Below are 16459 nucleotides of genomic sequence, written 5' to 3'. Positions count from 1 at the left end.
AAAAACCCCAGACAACTGAAGACATACTTATAACAAAATGTTCTTCACAAAAATTGAAGACATTTCAACTATGTTCTTGTGTTTATGTGCAGTAGGTTTGAAAAATTTGCCAAGGGTTTTGAGGTAAATAGAACTTTAGAAACATAAAACCACTGAATGGATTCTCAAAGTGCCCAGGAAGAGGACAAGCATTCCCAGCATTGCCTGTGGTCTGGCGCAATCTGGCCTCCAATACTTCCCAGGTTTCATGCCAGTTTCTCCTTGCTAGAGGTGTCTCGGCCATTTTGCATTTCCTCAAATTCCACCATACTCCCTGCCTCACAGCCTCGTCCTGTCTACGGATGCTTTATTTATTTGACCTCCAAGTCCTTTTCTGTTACATTTACTAATTTAAAGCTTGCTTATCCTTCAGAAAGCAGCGCAACTAACTTTTTCAGGGGTATTTTTTCCTACCCTGTCAGATTGTATCGTGTTGCCCATGGTAGTTTTGTTCTAATATCCTGTATCTGCACCTCCAAGTACATATTACTATCTGTGTTTATGTACTTGTGTGATTTAGTTAATATCTGTCTCCCTAAGCTCCACGAGTTCAGGGGAAGTGTCTGATTTATGCATCACTCAGACCCCAAAATCTGGTACAATGTAATTAAAGTGTGGACTCCAGACCAGGACCCTGATTCCAGTTCTGTTTCTATCATGTAAACCTCTCTAAGCCTTAGTTTCTTCTTCTGTATAATGGGATTAGTAACAATATCTTCTTTGTAGAATTGTGTTTTTTTGTGTTAAAGAAATAATATTTATACTTATAATATATATACAGATGTATATTTAGTATAATGCATATTAATAATAGTAAATATATGCCAAGTATTTTAAAAATAAATATTCGCTGAAAGGATAGGTAATAAAAATTGATAGAGTCATATATCACAGTACATATCAGCAGTGTCCTGATTTTAGTTTAGGAATACTTAATTTCAGGAACCCTTAGTAACTCAGTTTTGAGTCTGAAATCCAACCCTTGGGTGTATATAAAAGGGGAGCCCATGGAAGTTTCCACAGTTCTTCCATCAGTTGGAAAGAAACAGGTTAGCCTATAGCTTAGCCCTGAAAGCTTCTTGAGGGCTGAGATTTTTATTCATCATCAGGTCTTCACTATTAAGTGCTGTGCCAGATGTGTAAAAAGGTGTTCCAAAATGTAACTGAATAAATAACATGACTTCATGTCAATTTACATGTGGGTCCAAGACCAAATGTATAGGTTTTTTTCTATCAGTTTATCTCAATTTATAGGAAATGGGGATTTGTTCAGTAAGAGGAGGTCAGTGAAAGTGGTTATTACATTGACTACTTCAATGAACTTAAATCCTTCCTAAAATCTGAAATGATGAAACAGAGTCTAAATGCTTACACTCTTTTCTGTCAAAGTTCACAGAAAGGCAGAAACCAGTAAATCTCATGAACCAGATACAGTGGGCAGCAAATTGAATGTAAGGTATATATTGAATGTAATACTGTAGTCTGAATACAGATTTTTCTTTTTCTAGAACTGAGAATAAATACACCTAGTAGGAAGAATTTAATATCAGAAGTGAACACTTAATAACACAAGTAGTATCTGGTGCACAGTAAGCACTCTAAAAATACCCATGGAGGAAAGGAACAGAATGTGTTTATTTTGACCTCTCTTTCGGGCCTTGATGTTACAGCAGTAGTGAACAGTAACACAGCTTGAGCAAGTACAACCATAAATAGTAAAACAGCGTGAGCACACAATTTGCACAGTACCAAAGGTAAGAGCAGACACGTTTACCACAGAAAGTGTAGATAAAAGTCGCCACCTACTAACTTCTTCTGGAAATATTCAGACAAGCCCACCTAGGGAAAAAAAGAAAGGGAAAAAAAAGAAAAAAGAAGAGAATGTCTGGCATTAGAAGTGCAAGGCTTGCAAATAAAGATTAACCAATTCCCACCTAGCTGGGGGTATTTTATTATTGTTATAGGATGGAGAAATTTTAAGAAATACAGAACTGAATTTTATGTGTACAAAATCACGTCTGTGTACACAAATACACCAAGCACACATATCTGTTTCAGTGCTAAGTCAAGATCAGTGGTGTTTTCTATCCTGAGAAAGAAACCATTTCTGATAAAGGTAATGCAACGGATCAACATAGCATTCCTTAAACACAATATCCTCCTGTGGAAACTGTTAAATGGGGGTGTGTGTTTGTGTGTGCATGTGTGTGCGTGTGTTGTGTGTTGTGTGTGTACCAGTGAGGAGGGACAGAAGTTTTCTTGCTTTATTCCATCACTTGCTGGGTAGGTGCAAACAAAACTGTGAGACTTGACCAGACTTTTTAAACAGCTTTGTCAAAGAAAAGCAGCCTCTTTCCAATTATTACTTGAGCTATTACGGAAAGGGTGTGGAGAATGAGCTGTCAGAGTATCACATCATTATTCTCTTTCAAAACCCGAACAGTGTATTCCATAAGCACATGGTGAGTATCAACAGAAACTGAAATCATATATTCCTAAGCCAACAGGACTTATTTCATGATGGCTTTAACGACTTCAGTAGTTTTTCAGGCAGGAAAGGATTAAAAGAGAGAGAAAAAAATCAGAGGAAGACAAAAATTGTAAAAATGTATAATGCTAAAAATAAACAGATCAAAAGCATATTGATAAAAGCCATATGGAAATAACAGCAGTAAGCATGGTTTACTTATAATTGTGCAGTTCAATAAAATATGTTAAAGCATTTTACAGAGTTAAACACATATTATTTACTTGTGCACTCAACTGATGCGAAGAATCATGGATTATATTTCTGAAAATGAGATAGTTGCATTTATAAAACAGAAAATAAACTCCTGGTGCTTTTATGAACCAGGAGTTTTAAAAGCATGATCTCATTTGATTCCAATGACACAGTAAGGTAGATATCCTGACCTCCCATTTACAGGTGGAAAAATGAGATCAGAGACGTTAATAAATTGCATGCACTAACCTAGTAAGGAATTAGAACACAGAAACATCTGGTCTCAAGAATATGTCTCTAACATCTTTGAAAACCTTGAAATCTATAGAGTCTCTTGCCAGTAAATGACATACACACAATATTTTGAACATAAAATGTGTCTACAGATCCCTCCAGCCCCACCCACAGAGTAATAAGAAACCTGTGCCATTTCGGGGTTCCCTAGAGTGAATACTCATATCAAGCCAGGTCGTCATGATTTTTCTTCCTTAGAATTGAAAACTTAATGGTAAACATATATATATCAAGTACTTAGACAAAAGTGGCTTGCTCTAAGATTTTTTTAATGTTTGAACAATTATTTCAAAGGGAAATGTTAAAATGGTTTAAGGAAGATATGATTTGGTACTGTCATCCACATTAATATAAAACATGAGAAAAATACAGTAAAGCTCGTATCTTTTCTCAACGTATTAGGATCTCAAGCATATAGTACCAATGTTTAATTATATGAAACTTGTTAATAAATAATAGAACACTATTATGACATTTAAGTGATTACACATCCACAGCAAAAAGTTATTTATTGACATGAAAAGAATTCATAATATGTACTTTACAAGCCAAATTTTTAGTGTGTGTGTAGAAAGAACTTTAGAAAGATACATCAAAATGTTTATAATTTTATTTCTGGAGGCAAGATCATGTCATGTAGGGTTTTTTCCCACTTTCTTTTGCTTATTTCTGTTTTAAAATTTCTATATACTAAATACACTATATACAATTACATAATAGGTTAGCATAGTACATCATTGCTCAAATGTCAATACTTCATGGACATTAAAAATCCTTTGGTTAAAGCCAAAAATTCCTTTATGACTTGGAATCATTTTCAACACAGAGCTATTCCATCAATTTAGTTTGGAGGAGAAATAAAAGTTTTTGGCCAGGAAGGTGAAGTGTGCTCTGTTAAAAAAAGACATTAATCCTGACTCAAGTGTGGGGTGACATCTAGTGAACCATTTCTGCAGACAATTGTTGGGTTCCCTCCTCTAGGGCTCCCTCTCCTGCCTCTTTTCAGCACACAGTCCTCAATATCTGTTCTTTTACAAAGCATGCATGTTTCCCCAATACAGAGAAGGAAATATCTGAGTCATGTACATATGTATCAGAGATGCCTCATTTTGTGGACCTTGGCAAGAGGGAGCTGTTCCGTTTGCTACGTAAATAACACACACTCCTTTCTGTGGGAAACAATGGTAGAGCTTCAGAGTTTGGATCATGACTCATCTCGCTTTTCATCTGTTAGTAGTTTAATAAGATGACTCCTTATTTGCAGGTAGGAAGTAGGTGTCTCCTACAATCAACAGGTCACAGACCAACTCTCCCCCCAACTAAAAAGCTTGATTTTTGAAGAACAGACAACTATCCCCATGGAGTGACATGAGGCAAAACAAGGAAGTACCTTAATCCCTGGGTTCAAGACAAGTTAGTTAACAGTACTGAAGTTCAAGACTGGACTAGCAGGACCTGCACACTGGATATTCTGTGGTATCACTCTTGTCAAAAAAAAAAAAAAAAAACAAACAAAACAAAAAAACCTGAGATCCACTAAATTCTACAAAATTCAGAGAGTAGGATGAGGATGGGAAGTGGTGGAAGAGCAAAGGGTAGGAGTCACATGACAAAGCTTGCTAGTTAGTCATCCTAAAGCAGCATTATCATGTGTTATCAATATCTGCTCTAAAACACGAGGTTGGCTGAAGATCCTATAACATGGAAATTCAGATCCTACTCAATAAACGTCAAAGGAATAGAAAAACAGCTTGCCCACTTGCATAAAAATAAAGACAGTAAACCAGCATACTCAAAAATCCACAGTATTCTGGAGATGAAACAAAATTGCCTTGGAGCAAATTTAAGGTATATCCCCATTAAACAAGCAAAACAATAAAGATCCACTGGTGACAGGTTAGGGTAAAAAGGTCCGCTTATATATTTTAAGTGACATAAACTGGTTCAAATTTTCTGCAGAGCCATTTGTGACAAAAGCTATACAATGATTTCTTTCCTTCGATCTAGTAATTTCACTTTGGGGAATAGAGTCCTAGAAAATAATCTAAATGCAAACAAGTAATTTGTTCCAAGCTGTTCATACAAAGCTTTTTTTGAAAAGGAAAATCTGAAGATAATTCAAATGTCCAACAATAAGTAATAGTCTAAGGAAATCGTGTTTAATATCACGGAATACTAGCTGGCCTGGTAAGTTGTGTGGACTATGTTAACTAATTTAATCTCTGATCAATCTCGTGAGACAGATATTATTTATCCAATTTCAACTCAAGAAATCAATCAAGTTGCTTGTCCTTGGTCACATTTCTGGACAAGTGACAAAGCTGGAATTTGAATCCTGTCTGTGAGTCCAAAATCCATGGCTCTTCAGTACATGATGTTGAACACATTTTCTGAAATTCTTTTTAAAAAAACCAGTCTCATCACATGATCCTCCAAGGTGGATTGATTGGTTGAATAATTCTTAAAATGTGCTAAAATATATCTTTATAATGTTAACTGGCATAAACTTTTGAAGTTTTAGAGTAATTATGCCAGTTTACATTTACTTAAGACAGCATTTCCCAATCCAGTACATTCTGTGTGTGTTTACACCAGCACATGAGTGTATGGGGCAACAGCTAACAAACCATAGAACTCTAGGTCTGCAGAACACAGTCTGGAAAATAAGTGATTTAAACTTTTGTGTTCACTAGACACATTCTTTTGAGGTTAAGTATTAACATTTAAAATATTAAAATTTATGAAAGTTGGTTATCACTACTGTATAAACCTCTATCTGTAGGCTCTCAGAGAATTAAATGTAAATTAGAGAATTACTCGGAGCTTAAAGGGAAATAAATGTATATATACATATTTTCTCTCTTCCTTAAGGTGATAAGGCAACTGTTTAAATATTGGCACAGAAAAACACCAAGGAATCCCTTACGTTGGTCTCCCTCCCTTAAAGAAGCAAGTTCATGGCAATTTGTCCTAGTTCTCCTATAGATAAGGATAATAAAAATTTTGATGTTCTGAGGGCCCAAATACTAGCTGTCAGAGTGGACACTGAGGAAGAAGGAGAAGATGAAGATTCTGAGTCCATAAAGTGGCACATACCGGAAACACTGACCCAGCATGCAAGGAGGTGACTGTGCTGATGGACTTAACTAAATGAAAACTAAGAGCTGGTGTCAAGTCCAGTCAGGAAGCAAGTTCTCACTGACTGTGATTCAGAGGACTGATGTTCTTCCCCAAACCCATCACTTTAAGGCCTGTGACAATGGCCATACTAGAGCATTCAGCCTCCATCTCTGGGCCTGAACTTTGTGTTCAAGAATTGCTTTGCAACCAGCCAGCTCTCTTCTCTCTCTTTCTGTCTCTCCCACCCACCCTCCCTCCCTCTCTTCTTCCTTCCTTCCTTCTTTTTTTTTTTTTTTTTCCTGCTGACACTCAGCACTGTGTAAGTGAGGAGCTGTGGTCTGGGAAAGGGGAGGCAGGATGGACAGGACAGGGGTGGACAGGAATATCTGGGGGATATTCCCGGACATCAGGCATTCCTTCCCTGCAGGTTTAGAGGAAACACCTGCATGGATGAAATCCCCAGAACGCAGCGCTTTCACTGCTAAGGAGCAAGGGTAGGAGGGGCACCCTAGGCCCAGCTGGGCCCCCAGGAAAGCTTCCAGGTCAGGCTTAAGGTCCATGGTCAGAAAGCTTCAGCTGTACCTGCGCATGGGCACGCCGTCCAGGCCTCCCGGGAACTTCTCGAAGTTCCAAGCGACGTCCTTGTGGATACCAGGAGACGAACTTGGGCTCGGTCATGAGGGTAGTGGCGACATCACTGGGCGTGAGCAGAGCCTCGCGAAGGAAGGTGAAGAGTGGGTGCGCCTTGGTGCCATTCACGTCGCACTTCTCAAAGAGCTTGAAGTTGGGCACGAACCTGCCATCAGTGGGACGGACTTGAAGCCCTTCGGGATCTCCTTGTTCTTGGCGTTCTCCTGATGCACAAACTGGTTGCACCAGAAGCCGAGCATGAACAGGGCCCAGGCCGAGTCGCCGCTGCAGCTCATTCTAGGTGTAGTCCGGACCGTTGTGCCTCGGCGACGAGGCCAGGTTCTCTATGGGCGGCCCCTTTCACCGCAGGAAGCCCAGGCTCCTGGGCCCGCTGGCCAGCGCGCGCACGCGCACAGAAGGCGTACACAGAGCGCGGAGCGACGCACCTAGCAAGGGCGGAGGAGAGGGGAGAAGAAGGGAAGGGAAGGGAGGGGTGAAGAAGGGAAGGGAGGGGAGGGGGACGGAAGGGGACGGGAGGGGAGCCCCGCGGGCTAGAGCAGCCCAGCCAGCCCTTTAACTAACCATCACAAGAGCCATCCATAGATGGCTGGCTGAGGTATTTGGTTAATTCCATAATCGCCATCAGCCTTTCATGGCTCTAGAACTTCTTGTATGGTAAATAAACATCTCCTCTAGGGAAAATTAGTGATTTGTTATGCAAATATAAGTTTAAGACCGGTGCCAAAGGGCTATTCTCATCCCTGCCAGCCAGGAATGAGAATTCAGCCTCCCATGTTAGAATTCTGGTGCTGTCTCTGGAATGCTCTAATATTTTTCTCTTAGGTGGACCCTACTGTGACCATGTCCCTAAGCATGTCCAGCAAGTGGTGCTTCATTCTGTCAATATCCTAATCTCCTCTACTGCTTACCTCTGAGTCCCCAGAATTGAAGGGACTTTAGTCTTAGAGACACAAGCCACTTTGTCTGGAAACCCTTGGGCTGGCCAGGGAAATTGACACCTGAACAGAAATCAGCTTTGGTACTTAGGATACAATTAACTAAGGCTCTAGGTTTCCTCTTCTGTAGCCAGCACATCACTATGGGACTGAGATGGGTTTTCACTTCTCTTTAGTTACTGATACTGAACATCCTGGGGTGTATGACAAGGATTGATGTGAGCATTAGAAGAGAATTTACCTTACATCTGGAACCACTGCAGTTTCCCCCAGGTGCCAACACCACTGTGTGGAGATGGACTGGGATAAGATATCTTTGTGCCCACCTCCCAGATCAATTTAATCAGAATTCTTTGTTGAGCACTGTTTTTTTGTTTGTTTGTTTGTTTTTAAGTTTCTTGGATAATCTGAGCTGAGGACCACTGATAGTCATCTTTATTAAACATTTGAAGAGTGCCTTGGGATGTGTTTTGTGATTTAGGCCTTCCTTAATCTTTGTATGAGTCATACTCTCATCTTCAGATTTTAGCCCTTTCTGGTTTGGTTGATCCTTTTTCCAGTCTTGGGTAGTTTGTGAAACAAGGACAGAGCATGCTGGACCATTTGGATATAAAATCCCTACAGTGGATTTTATCTCAGGAAATTTTATCTAAGGAAATAGAAACCTTACTTTTTATGAGAAAGTTCTACTTGATTTCACCAGTGATCTATTGGAAGTTTCTTGAGCCTTTAGAGAAAAAACACTTTAAATGCAGAAAACAAAATGCAATGTAATATTATAAATGCAGGAGAGAGATTATTCTTGCAATTTTAGTAGATAATTTTCTCTTTCTCTAAATTATAAATAATCCCTAAAGCATTCATCAAAATAATAATCTAATAGAAGTAGTATAATATTTATCAATTCCCTAGCACTAACAAAATTTTAACTGAAATTCAAAGGTGGCTATGTTATTCTGCACAAAAGATCTTGGGGTTATTAAGAAATGCAATGAACATAAATAAAACATTATTCCTCTACCTTGCCTGTCAGATGTTGGACCACATCACCTACTCAAATAAAGCCTTGTTGCCACTTTCTAATCCACAAAACAGATGCCTTCCTGCTTCCATGATCAAAGATATAAAACAGTTTCCAGACACCCCAACTCCACAGAGAACATGCTTGTAAACCTCATTCCTGACGTCTTAGGAAAATATCTACATCAAGTCACCAGCACCTATGGTTGAAGAGCTGGAGTTTTGTCTAAGATCCAGGATGGTCTTAGGCAAGTTTTTACATTAGTCTGAACTTGAGTTTCCTCAGCTGTGATATGAAAGTTTGGTCTAACCACATTTTGAGAACTGGTAGCTCATGGACTAATTTTGGCCTGAGGATATGTTTTATTTGACAAACAGTGCTTTTTTTTATGTCCATCAGTTGCCAACATTTGAAAATTGTGATGCTACTGAATAGCAACATGTAAAAGAATGAAACTAGAAATTTTCTCACACTATATACAAATATTAACTCAAAATGGATTAAACACTTAAATGTAAGAGCGGAAACCATAAATCTCCTATAAGAAAACATAAGTAGTACACTGTTTGACATCAATCTTAGCAATATTTTTTTGGATCTTCTCCTCAGGCAAGGGCAAGAAAAGCAAAAATAAACAAATGGGACCTAATTAAACTTCAAAGCTTTTGCACAGTGAAGGAAATCATCAAAAAAATGGAAAAGCAACCTATTGAATGGGAGAAGTTATTTACAAATGATATGCCTGATAACTAGGGGGTATATTAAAAAAAAAAAAAACTCTTATACAACTCAATACCAGGAAAACAAAGAACCTAGTTATAAAATGGGTAGAGGATCTGCACAGGCATTTTTCCAAAGAAGACATCCGAGGGCCAACAGGGACATGAAGAGATGCTTAACATCACTAATCATCAGGGAAATGCAAATCAAAACCACAATGAGTTATTACCTCACACCTGTCAGAAAGGCTATCATCAAAAGGACAAGAAATAACAAGCTTTGGTGAGGATGTGGAGAAAAGGGAACCTGAGTATACTGTTAGTGGGAATGTAAATTGTTGCAGCCACCATGGAAAACAATATGAAGGTTCCTCAAAAAACTAAAAATAGCCCTACCATAGGATCAAAGAATTCCACTCCTGGGTATTTTTCCAAAGAAAATGAAGACACTAACTTGAAAAGATATAAGTACCTCTATGTTCATAGCAACATTATTTACAATAGTTAAGATATGGAAGCAACGTAAGTGTCTATCAATAGATGAATGGATAAAGAAGATGTGGAATACACACACACACACACACAATGGAATATTGCTCAGCCTTAAAAAAATGAAATCTTGCCATTTGTGACAACAGGGGTGAACCTGGAGGGTATTATGCTGAGTGAAATAAGTCAGACAGAGAAAGATAAATACTGTATGTTTTCACATATATGTGGAATCTGAAAAAAAAACAAAGAACAAATATAACAAAACAGAAACAGACTCACAGATACAGAGAAGAGGTGGTTATCACAGGGGAGAGGTGTGGGGGAAGGGACGGAATAGGTGAACAGGATTAATAGGTACAAACTGCCAGTTATAAAACAAATAAGTGAAAGGAACATAATGTTCAGTATAGGGAATATAGTCAATATTTCATAACTTTGTATGACATGTAATCTAGAAAAATTGAATGTTGTACACCTGAAATTAATGTAATATTGTAAGTCAACTGTACTTTAATTTTTTAAGTTTAAAAATAAATATTAAAATTGAGATGTTTGCATAAAAATCAATTTTTGAATTTTCTTGAAGAAACCGGCAGAACCAGCCTGCATTCTTTCTTGGCAATAATTGCCTGGAGCCGAACCTGCACGTCGCCTTGTCACCTTTAGACGCAGCTCGTGTTCGTGGGGACACCGCAGTCCTCAGCAAGCCCACTGCGCTCACTGCAGTGTTGCTGGGCTCCCAGAGCCCCGGAGGTTGCAACCTGTGGTCTCATAGTCTCTTAGGTCCCTTCCAGTTCTGAAATCCTGAGTCTCCTTTTCCTAAAACACCAAGACATAGAGCAGGAGAGGATAAGAAGTGGGTGGAAAGCGGAAGAACAGGATGAGGAGAGAAGGGCACTCTTTTCTTCCACGTTCTGATTGAGTGTGGGTGTATAATTTCCCTTGGATAAACAATCACTTCAAAAATTTTCTCCATAATTTCAGAGCGGGTGGAGAGTGAGAAAAACATCCAAACACCACTGTCTTGTTTACCAGGTGATGTGGAACTGAAAGAAACAACAAGGCAGAAAGGTAGCTACTGAATTTAATTTTTGTTGTTGTTTTAAAACGTAGGTTAGTTTCCCTGGAAAATTCAGTTATGTAGAAAGTTAGTTCTGGAAAATTCAGAAATGTAGAAAGCCATATCAAATTAACACAATTCAATTCAAATCTCCAGGGGCATAAAATATTTTATCTCAGTTTATTATAACAAGCATTTGTTGAGCACCTATGTATGTGTTAGTTACTACAAGGGATACAAAGACAAACCAAAGATTTGAACTTTAGGAAACACATAATGTACGAGGAGGAAATAATACAAGTACATACACCATTGATACAGGGCAATAAGGTACAACTGGTAAAAGAAAAGTACGAAACACAGTCATTTCAAGGTCTATAATTCAGAGAAAGTTGCCAATGAAACAATATAAAGAATTTTATAATTTCCAGTACAAAGAGAAGAGAAAACATTTTCAAATTTTCACTGAGTTATAACAAAGAATGCAAATTCAAAAAATAATTGATTAAAACAGAACAATTGCCTATCAAAGTGATGCATAGATATGATTGTTTTAATCAAAATTATTCCAAAGCAAAAAATACTAAAACACTGCAAAAACAAGCAGAAAATGGAGCCCATCCTCAATCACGTTTATAGTAGAAATGCACTTAGATTTCACAGCTTACTGGAAGAACATCATACTTTGACCCTGACTTCGTGGGACCTACAACTGAAAGTAATTACCATAATTTAAAATACCTCTGAAAGATTTTCATTCTCATATAGGTCATAAACCCACCAGAACATGATTTCAGTACATTATGAATAATTCTTGAGAGAAAAATGATCATGTCCAGACATACACTTTTAGAGGGAAAAAACCCACAAAACTTTCTCCTGATTTAATTTAAAAATGATAATTGGTTCATTTTTCAAAGGACCTTAATTCTGAAAATGTTTTGCCATAGCATTTTTGTGTATGTAAAACCTAATGATACCCTAAATAACAAGTTCCCAAATGAAATTACCAACAATTAGATGCTACATGTATTGCTTTCAAGTCTACAATATTATTAAATTATCATTGCTTTGCAAATTAATACTTGCTTTCGTTTTGTAAAGTGACCAAGGGGAAAATAGGTTCAAAATGAGTGTAAAACAGTAACTATGAATCACCAAAATTTGTGGCTTTTTTCCCTAGAATCATTTTCTCCTACATGAAAAACATGGTTTATAATAATAATAAAACATTTCCCCCAGCTTTTTATAGTTTTTAAAGACTGATATGCTTACCACAGGATCTTTATTTGTCTAGAAAATTTAGTGGAAACAGCACACTGTTCCCTGGATAAAGCATGTATAATAAATGTAATCCTGCAAATTTACTGCTGATTTATCAACTGTACAGTTGTCAACTGAATCAATCCCTTTGATGGATCAACATTTCCATTACTAAGAAAAAAAAGTACACCTCTGAGCTGTACTATTCTCTGCAGACCAAAAAATGTGGTTGTCATAGCAATTGCAAACCGTGCAGAGGCTGTCATGACCCAGTAACAGTATAATGGAAAACATCTGCTGGGAAATCACGGACTGGTGTGAGGTCTTTGGGAGGAAGTATTTGTGAGAATTTAACCTTAAGAGATTTCCTCAATTCTGATCTCCGACTCCCCCAATGCAAATATTTAAAATGGTACTCTTTTTGCCAAAATCTGCAGCACACAACATAAAGGGAAACACAGAGAGAAAACGTGAGATTTTAATCATTGTCAATAATGCAACTTTTAAGAAATTAAATTAGTTCTTATATACAAAATTATTATAAAGTTCTCCCCCTAAAAAATGGGACAGGTAATATTCATTATTTTACCTCAAACAGCAGTCTCAAACTTAAGTGTGCATCAGAATTACATTTATGGCTCCTTAAACACAGGTTGCTGGGTCCTCACTCAAAGTTTTTGATTCAGTGGGTTAGGATGGGGTCTGATAATTCATATTTTTAAAGTTTCCAAGTGATGCTGTTGCTGCTGGTCCAGGACCCTCATTTTGAGAATCACAGATCTAAAGCAAGAACCTCAAAGAACTCTAAAAGCTTGCTAGCAATAGAATATTCAGAGGAGTAAGAAAAATATCAGTTCTTATTACAAGCTCACTTCACTGATACAGACTGCAGTGGTTTCTATCTATACTGGGTCCTGCATGAGAAATCACTTTAAAATTCCAGGTCCTCCCCATAGAGATTTGGTTTTAGTTGGTCTTGGATGGAATCCAGTGTCTGGATATTTTTAACAAGCATCCCAAGTTAATTCTGATGTAAGCCTGTTTTTCTACTTTGCTTGGGAATCACTGATTCAAGACAAGTTGTCGCTTTACGGTGTATAGTAATCACCTGTAAAGCTTGTTTTAAAACTCTGATCATTGTCCCGAAATGATCCCTGTAGGTCTGGATGGGACTCAGGAGTTGAAATTTTATCAAGAACCATTAGGTTTTGGTGAAGGTGAAGACAAACTTCAGTCTTCGAAGTGAGTTGTTCAAGATATCTATTGAAAATAGGGGAAGAAAAACCAGAATTATTTTATTTCATTTGAAAACTAAGAAAGGCATTAGGCTTTACTCATACTCTGGCCCCCACAATAAGCACATCATTAGGGGCAGTCAAGGGCCACCTACTGTAGGAGGCAAGGTGGATCTTTAACCTGGAGGAAGGGTCAACGGCAACATTTTCATTCAAGTATTATTACAACAAAGCAATTCATTGGGACTCATTTAGGTGGACATATGGATTTTTTCCTCTAGTTTTCACTGACCTAACCCTTCAGAAAATGGACTAGTGGCTTAAAAAGAATTGCAATTGATTGAAGACATTGCAAATAATGCAACCACAAGTGAACCACTTGAAAATGGCCTAGCTGACACATTTCCTATTCTTAATGCAAGCTGTTTCCCAACCTAATTAAGAGGAATAATTTACTAAGATCCAAGAAGTTGCTCAATAAAAAGAAAATAACTCTTTTCTGAAATAAATGCAGGCTGCAGAAAGAGCATTTTGAAAACGGATGTTTCCATCATTACATAATTTTGTTGCTAAAAATCTGCACACTTAAGAACATGGAAAACAAATTTTCTACCCTGATTAAAAATCTTCAAAAGAGTTTCAGTGGGTTTTGAACCATTATTTAAAGGTATAATTAACACTTGATTAGTTTACAAGAAAAACTAATGGACTTAAGGGAAAATTAAATGTGCTTGAATTTCAACAAAAATTTTTAGTGGACTACATAGAGAAATGAGTGGGATGATTTAGTAAGCAAAGAAAAAACAGACATGTTTTTTCCATTTGGATCTGCAACATTTTTTGTCAGCTAAGATGGACTAGGAAGCCCAAGTATCTAAGTAAACTGAATTTAAACTCATACTTGCACTATACTATAAAGTGTTAGGCCAGAATATTTTTATAAATAATGAGACATATGAAATATTAATTTTGTCCCTATAACATAAATATATTATTTATTTTTAAGGAAAAAGTATTTTGTTCTCTTTAAATTTATTATTAAAATAACATTTTTTTCCTCAGTTCATTTTTTAAAAAATTCTATTGCATCCTTTGTAATGTAAGGATATGGAAATATTTTTATTTATAACATAAATAAATTTACATGTACTGAGGATATTTGTTTGAAAATATCTTACTGATTTGAATATGTAGGTTAAAAAATTTGCAGATCTGACTTTTGAAAAATTGGATTTGAGAAAATATTTTCCCTTAGAAATCTAGTCAAGTTAGAAATTCTTTTCTTTCCTATGAAGTATATATATCAATTGATGATAATAAAGTGAATATTAATTATCTGGGTGTTATAAGCATTGTATTAATGCTACCTGTTGTAGCTGTTAAAAACTTTTATAAATACTAAATAATTCTTGGACTAAAAGTAATTGACATTTATTATTCTTTTTGTGAGTAAATAGTGTTTAGTGTCAAAAAAGATAATGGCATTATAGTTGAGTGGCTATTAATCAGGATCTTGAAATTGAAAGTCCTAGAAATAGAATGAATATTTTAAACTAAATTATATTAACCGTCTTTGGGAAATTGGTGAAAGACTCACCAATGAACAAAATGTCATTTGCTTTTCCATTATGCACTTGAATAGACTTTAAACAATATGCAGCATACTTTTTAAATAGTTACAAAAATTATACAACACATGCTCCCCCTAAACAGAATCAAATGGGATGTATAATCTAGTTGGAGAGAGGACACATAGAAATGTACCCCATATATCTTTTTACCTGAAGGGAAAAGCTATCACACAACTAGGTTTTTGACAGTTTCGTTTGTACTAGTGGAAGGTGTGCACTGTGGGTAGAGAGGGAAGTTCTCACCACTTCAGAGGGAACAGTAGCACTGGCATCAAATAAATGCTTTCAGAAAGTTTATGTCATAATTACCAGAATGGAACTCCAGCACCTCCTCTAGATAGGCTTATTAGTTTTCTATTGTTGTGTAATATTACCACAGACTTAGTGGCTTAGAACAACGTCCATTTATTATCTCAGTTTCTATAGGTCCAAAGTCCAGTCACCACTTACTGTATTCTCTGCTCAAGGCCGGCAAAGCTGCAATCAAGGTGTCAGCCAGAGCTGGAGTCTCATCTGAGGTCCAGGAATCTTCTCTTTCAGGCTTATATGGCTGTTGGTGGAATTCATTTCCTTGTAAAACTCATGGTGGTTCATTCCTCAAGGTCAGCAGAATGGCTCTCTTAGACTCCACCTCTTTTTAGAGTTCATCTTCCTTAGATCAGATTTAGGAATGATAATCTCCATTGTTTATTAACTCAAAGTCAACTGATTCATAATGTAATTGCTGGAGTGCCAACCCATCACATGCACCAGTCCTATCCACACTCAAGGGGAGGGGATTATGCAGGGTGTATACACCAGGAGGCAGTGGAAGTGGAGACCAATCACATAAATTTTGCCAATTGGTATCATCTCACAAGTCACAGATTCTCTGTTTATCTTTTTTCTCTTTAATCTTTATGACCTTTTTACCTGTGATCATGGCTCCATCAGCCAGCCCACCGTGGAAATGCCTGGTAGCTTTTTGATCTGGCTGCTTCTGCCAACCATGTTAACAAAGAAGCAAATAAAACTTCTTTGCAGAAAAAAAGAATAATGAAGTCTGTTCACTGAGAAAGATAGCTCTGAGAAGCAGAGAAAGCATGCTTTCCGAACTGATTTTTTTCCATTTCCTGAATTTCCATTTCCAGGTTTCTCTCTGAGGCTTTATTAATTCTCACCCTTGGAGTAGCAGGCTCAATTCTTGCCCACAGTTTTGTCCTTCATTTCTGAGAAATGCCTAGTTTCTTTATAATAAATCATCTTTATCTTCCTTAAGCTGGATAAATTTAGTTTTC

At 37.1% G+C, this 16459-nt stretch overlaps 1 protein-coding gene across 1 annotated transcript; it reads right to left on the bottom strand.

The window, feature by feature from the left end:
• Positions 1 to 1484: 1484 nt before the first annotated feature.
• LOC102513357 (glutathione peroxidase 1-like) lies at positions 1485 to 13454 on the bottom strand. Its single transcript, XM_032479163.1, has 3 exons — positions 13425 to 13454; positions 6758 to 7102; positions 1485 to 1878 (listed from the first exon to the last, which is right to left on the bottom strand). The coding sequence occupies exons 1-3, from the start codon at positions 13452 to 13454 to the stop codon at positions 1810 to 1812; spliced, it is 444 nt and encodes a 147-aa protein (XP_032335054.1). The 3' UTR covers positions 1485 to 1809.
• Positions 13455 to 16459: the final 3005 nt, after the last annotated feature.

The sequence above is a fragment of the Camelus ferus genome, chromosome 5 (assembly GCF_009834535.1).
Source record: "Camelus ferus isolate YT-003-E chromosome 5, BCGSAC_Cfer_1.0, whole genome shotgun sequence".
In the NCBI taxonomy this organism is placed as follows: Eukaryota; Metazoa; Chordata; class Mammalia; order Artiodactyla; family Camelidae; genus Camelus; species Camelus ferus.
This window is presented reverse-complemented; position numbering and strand designations above follow the sequence as displayed.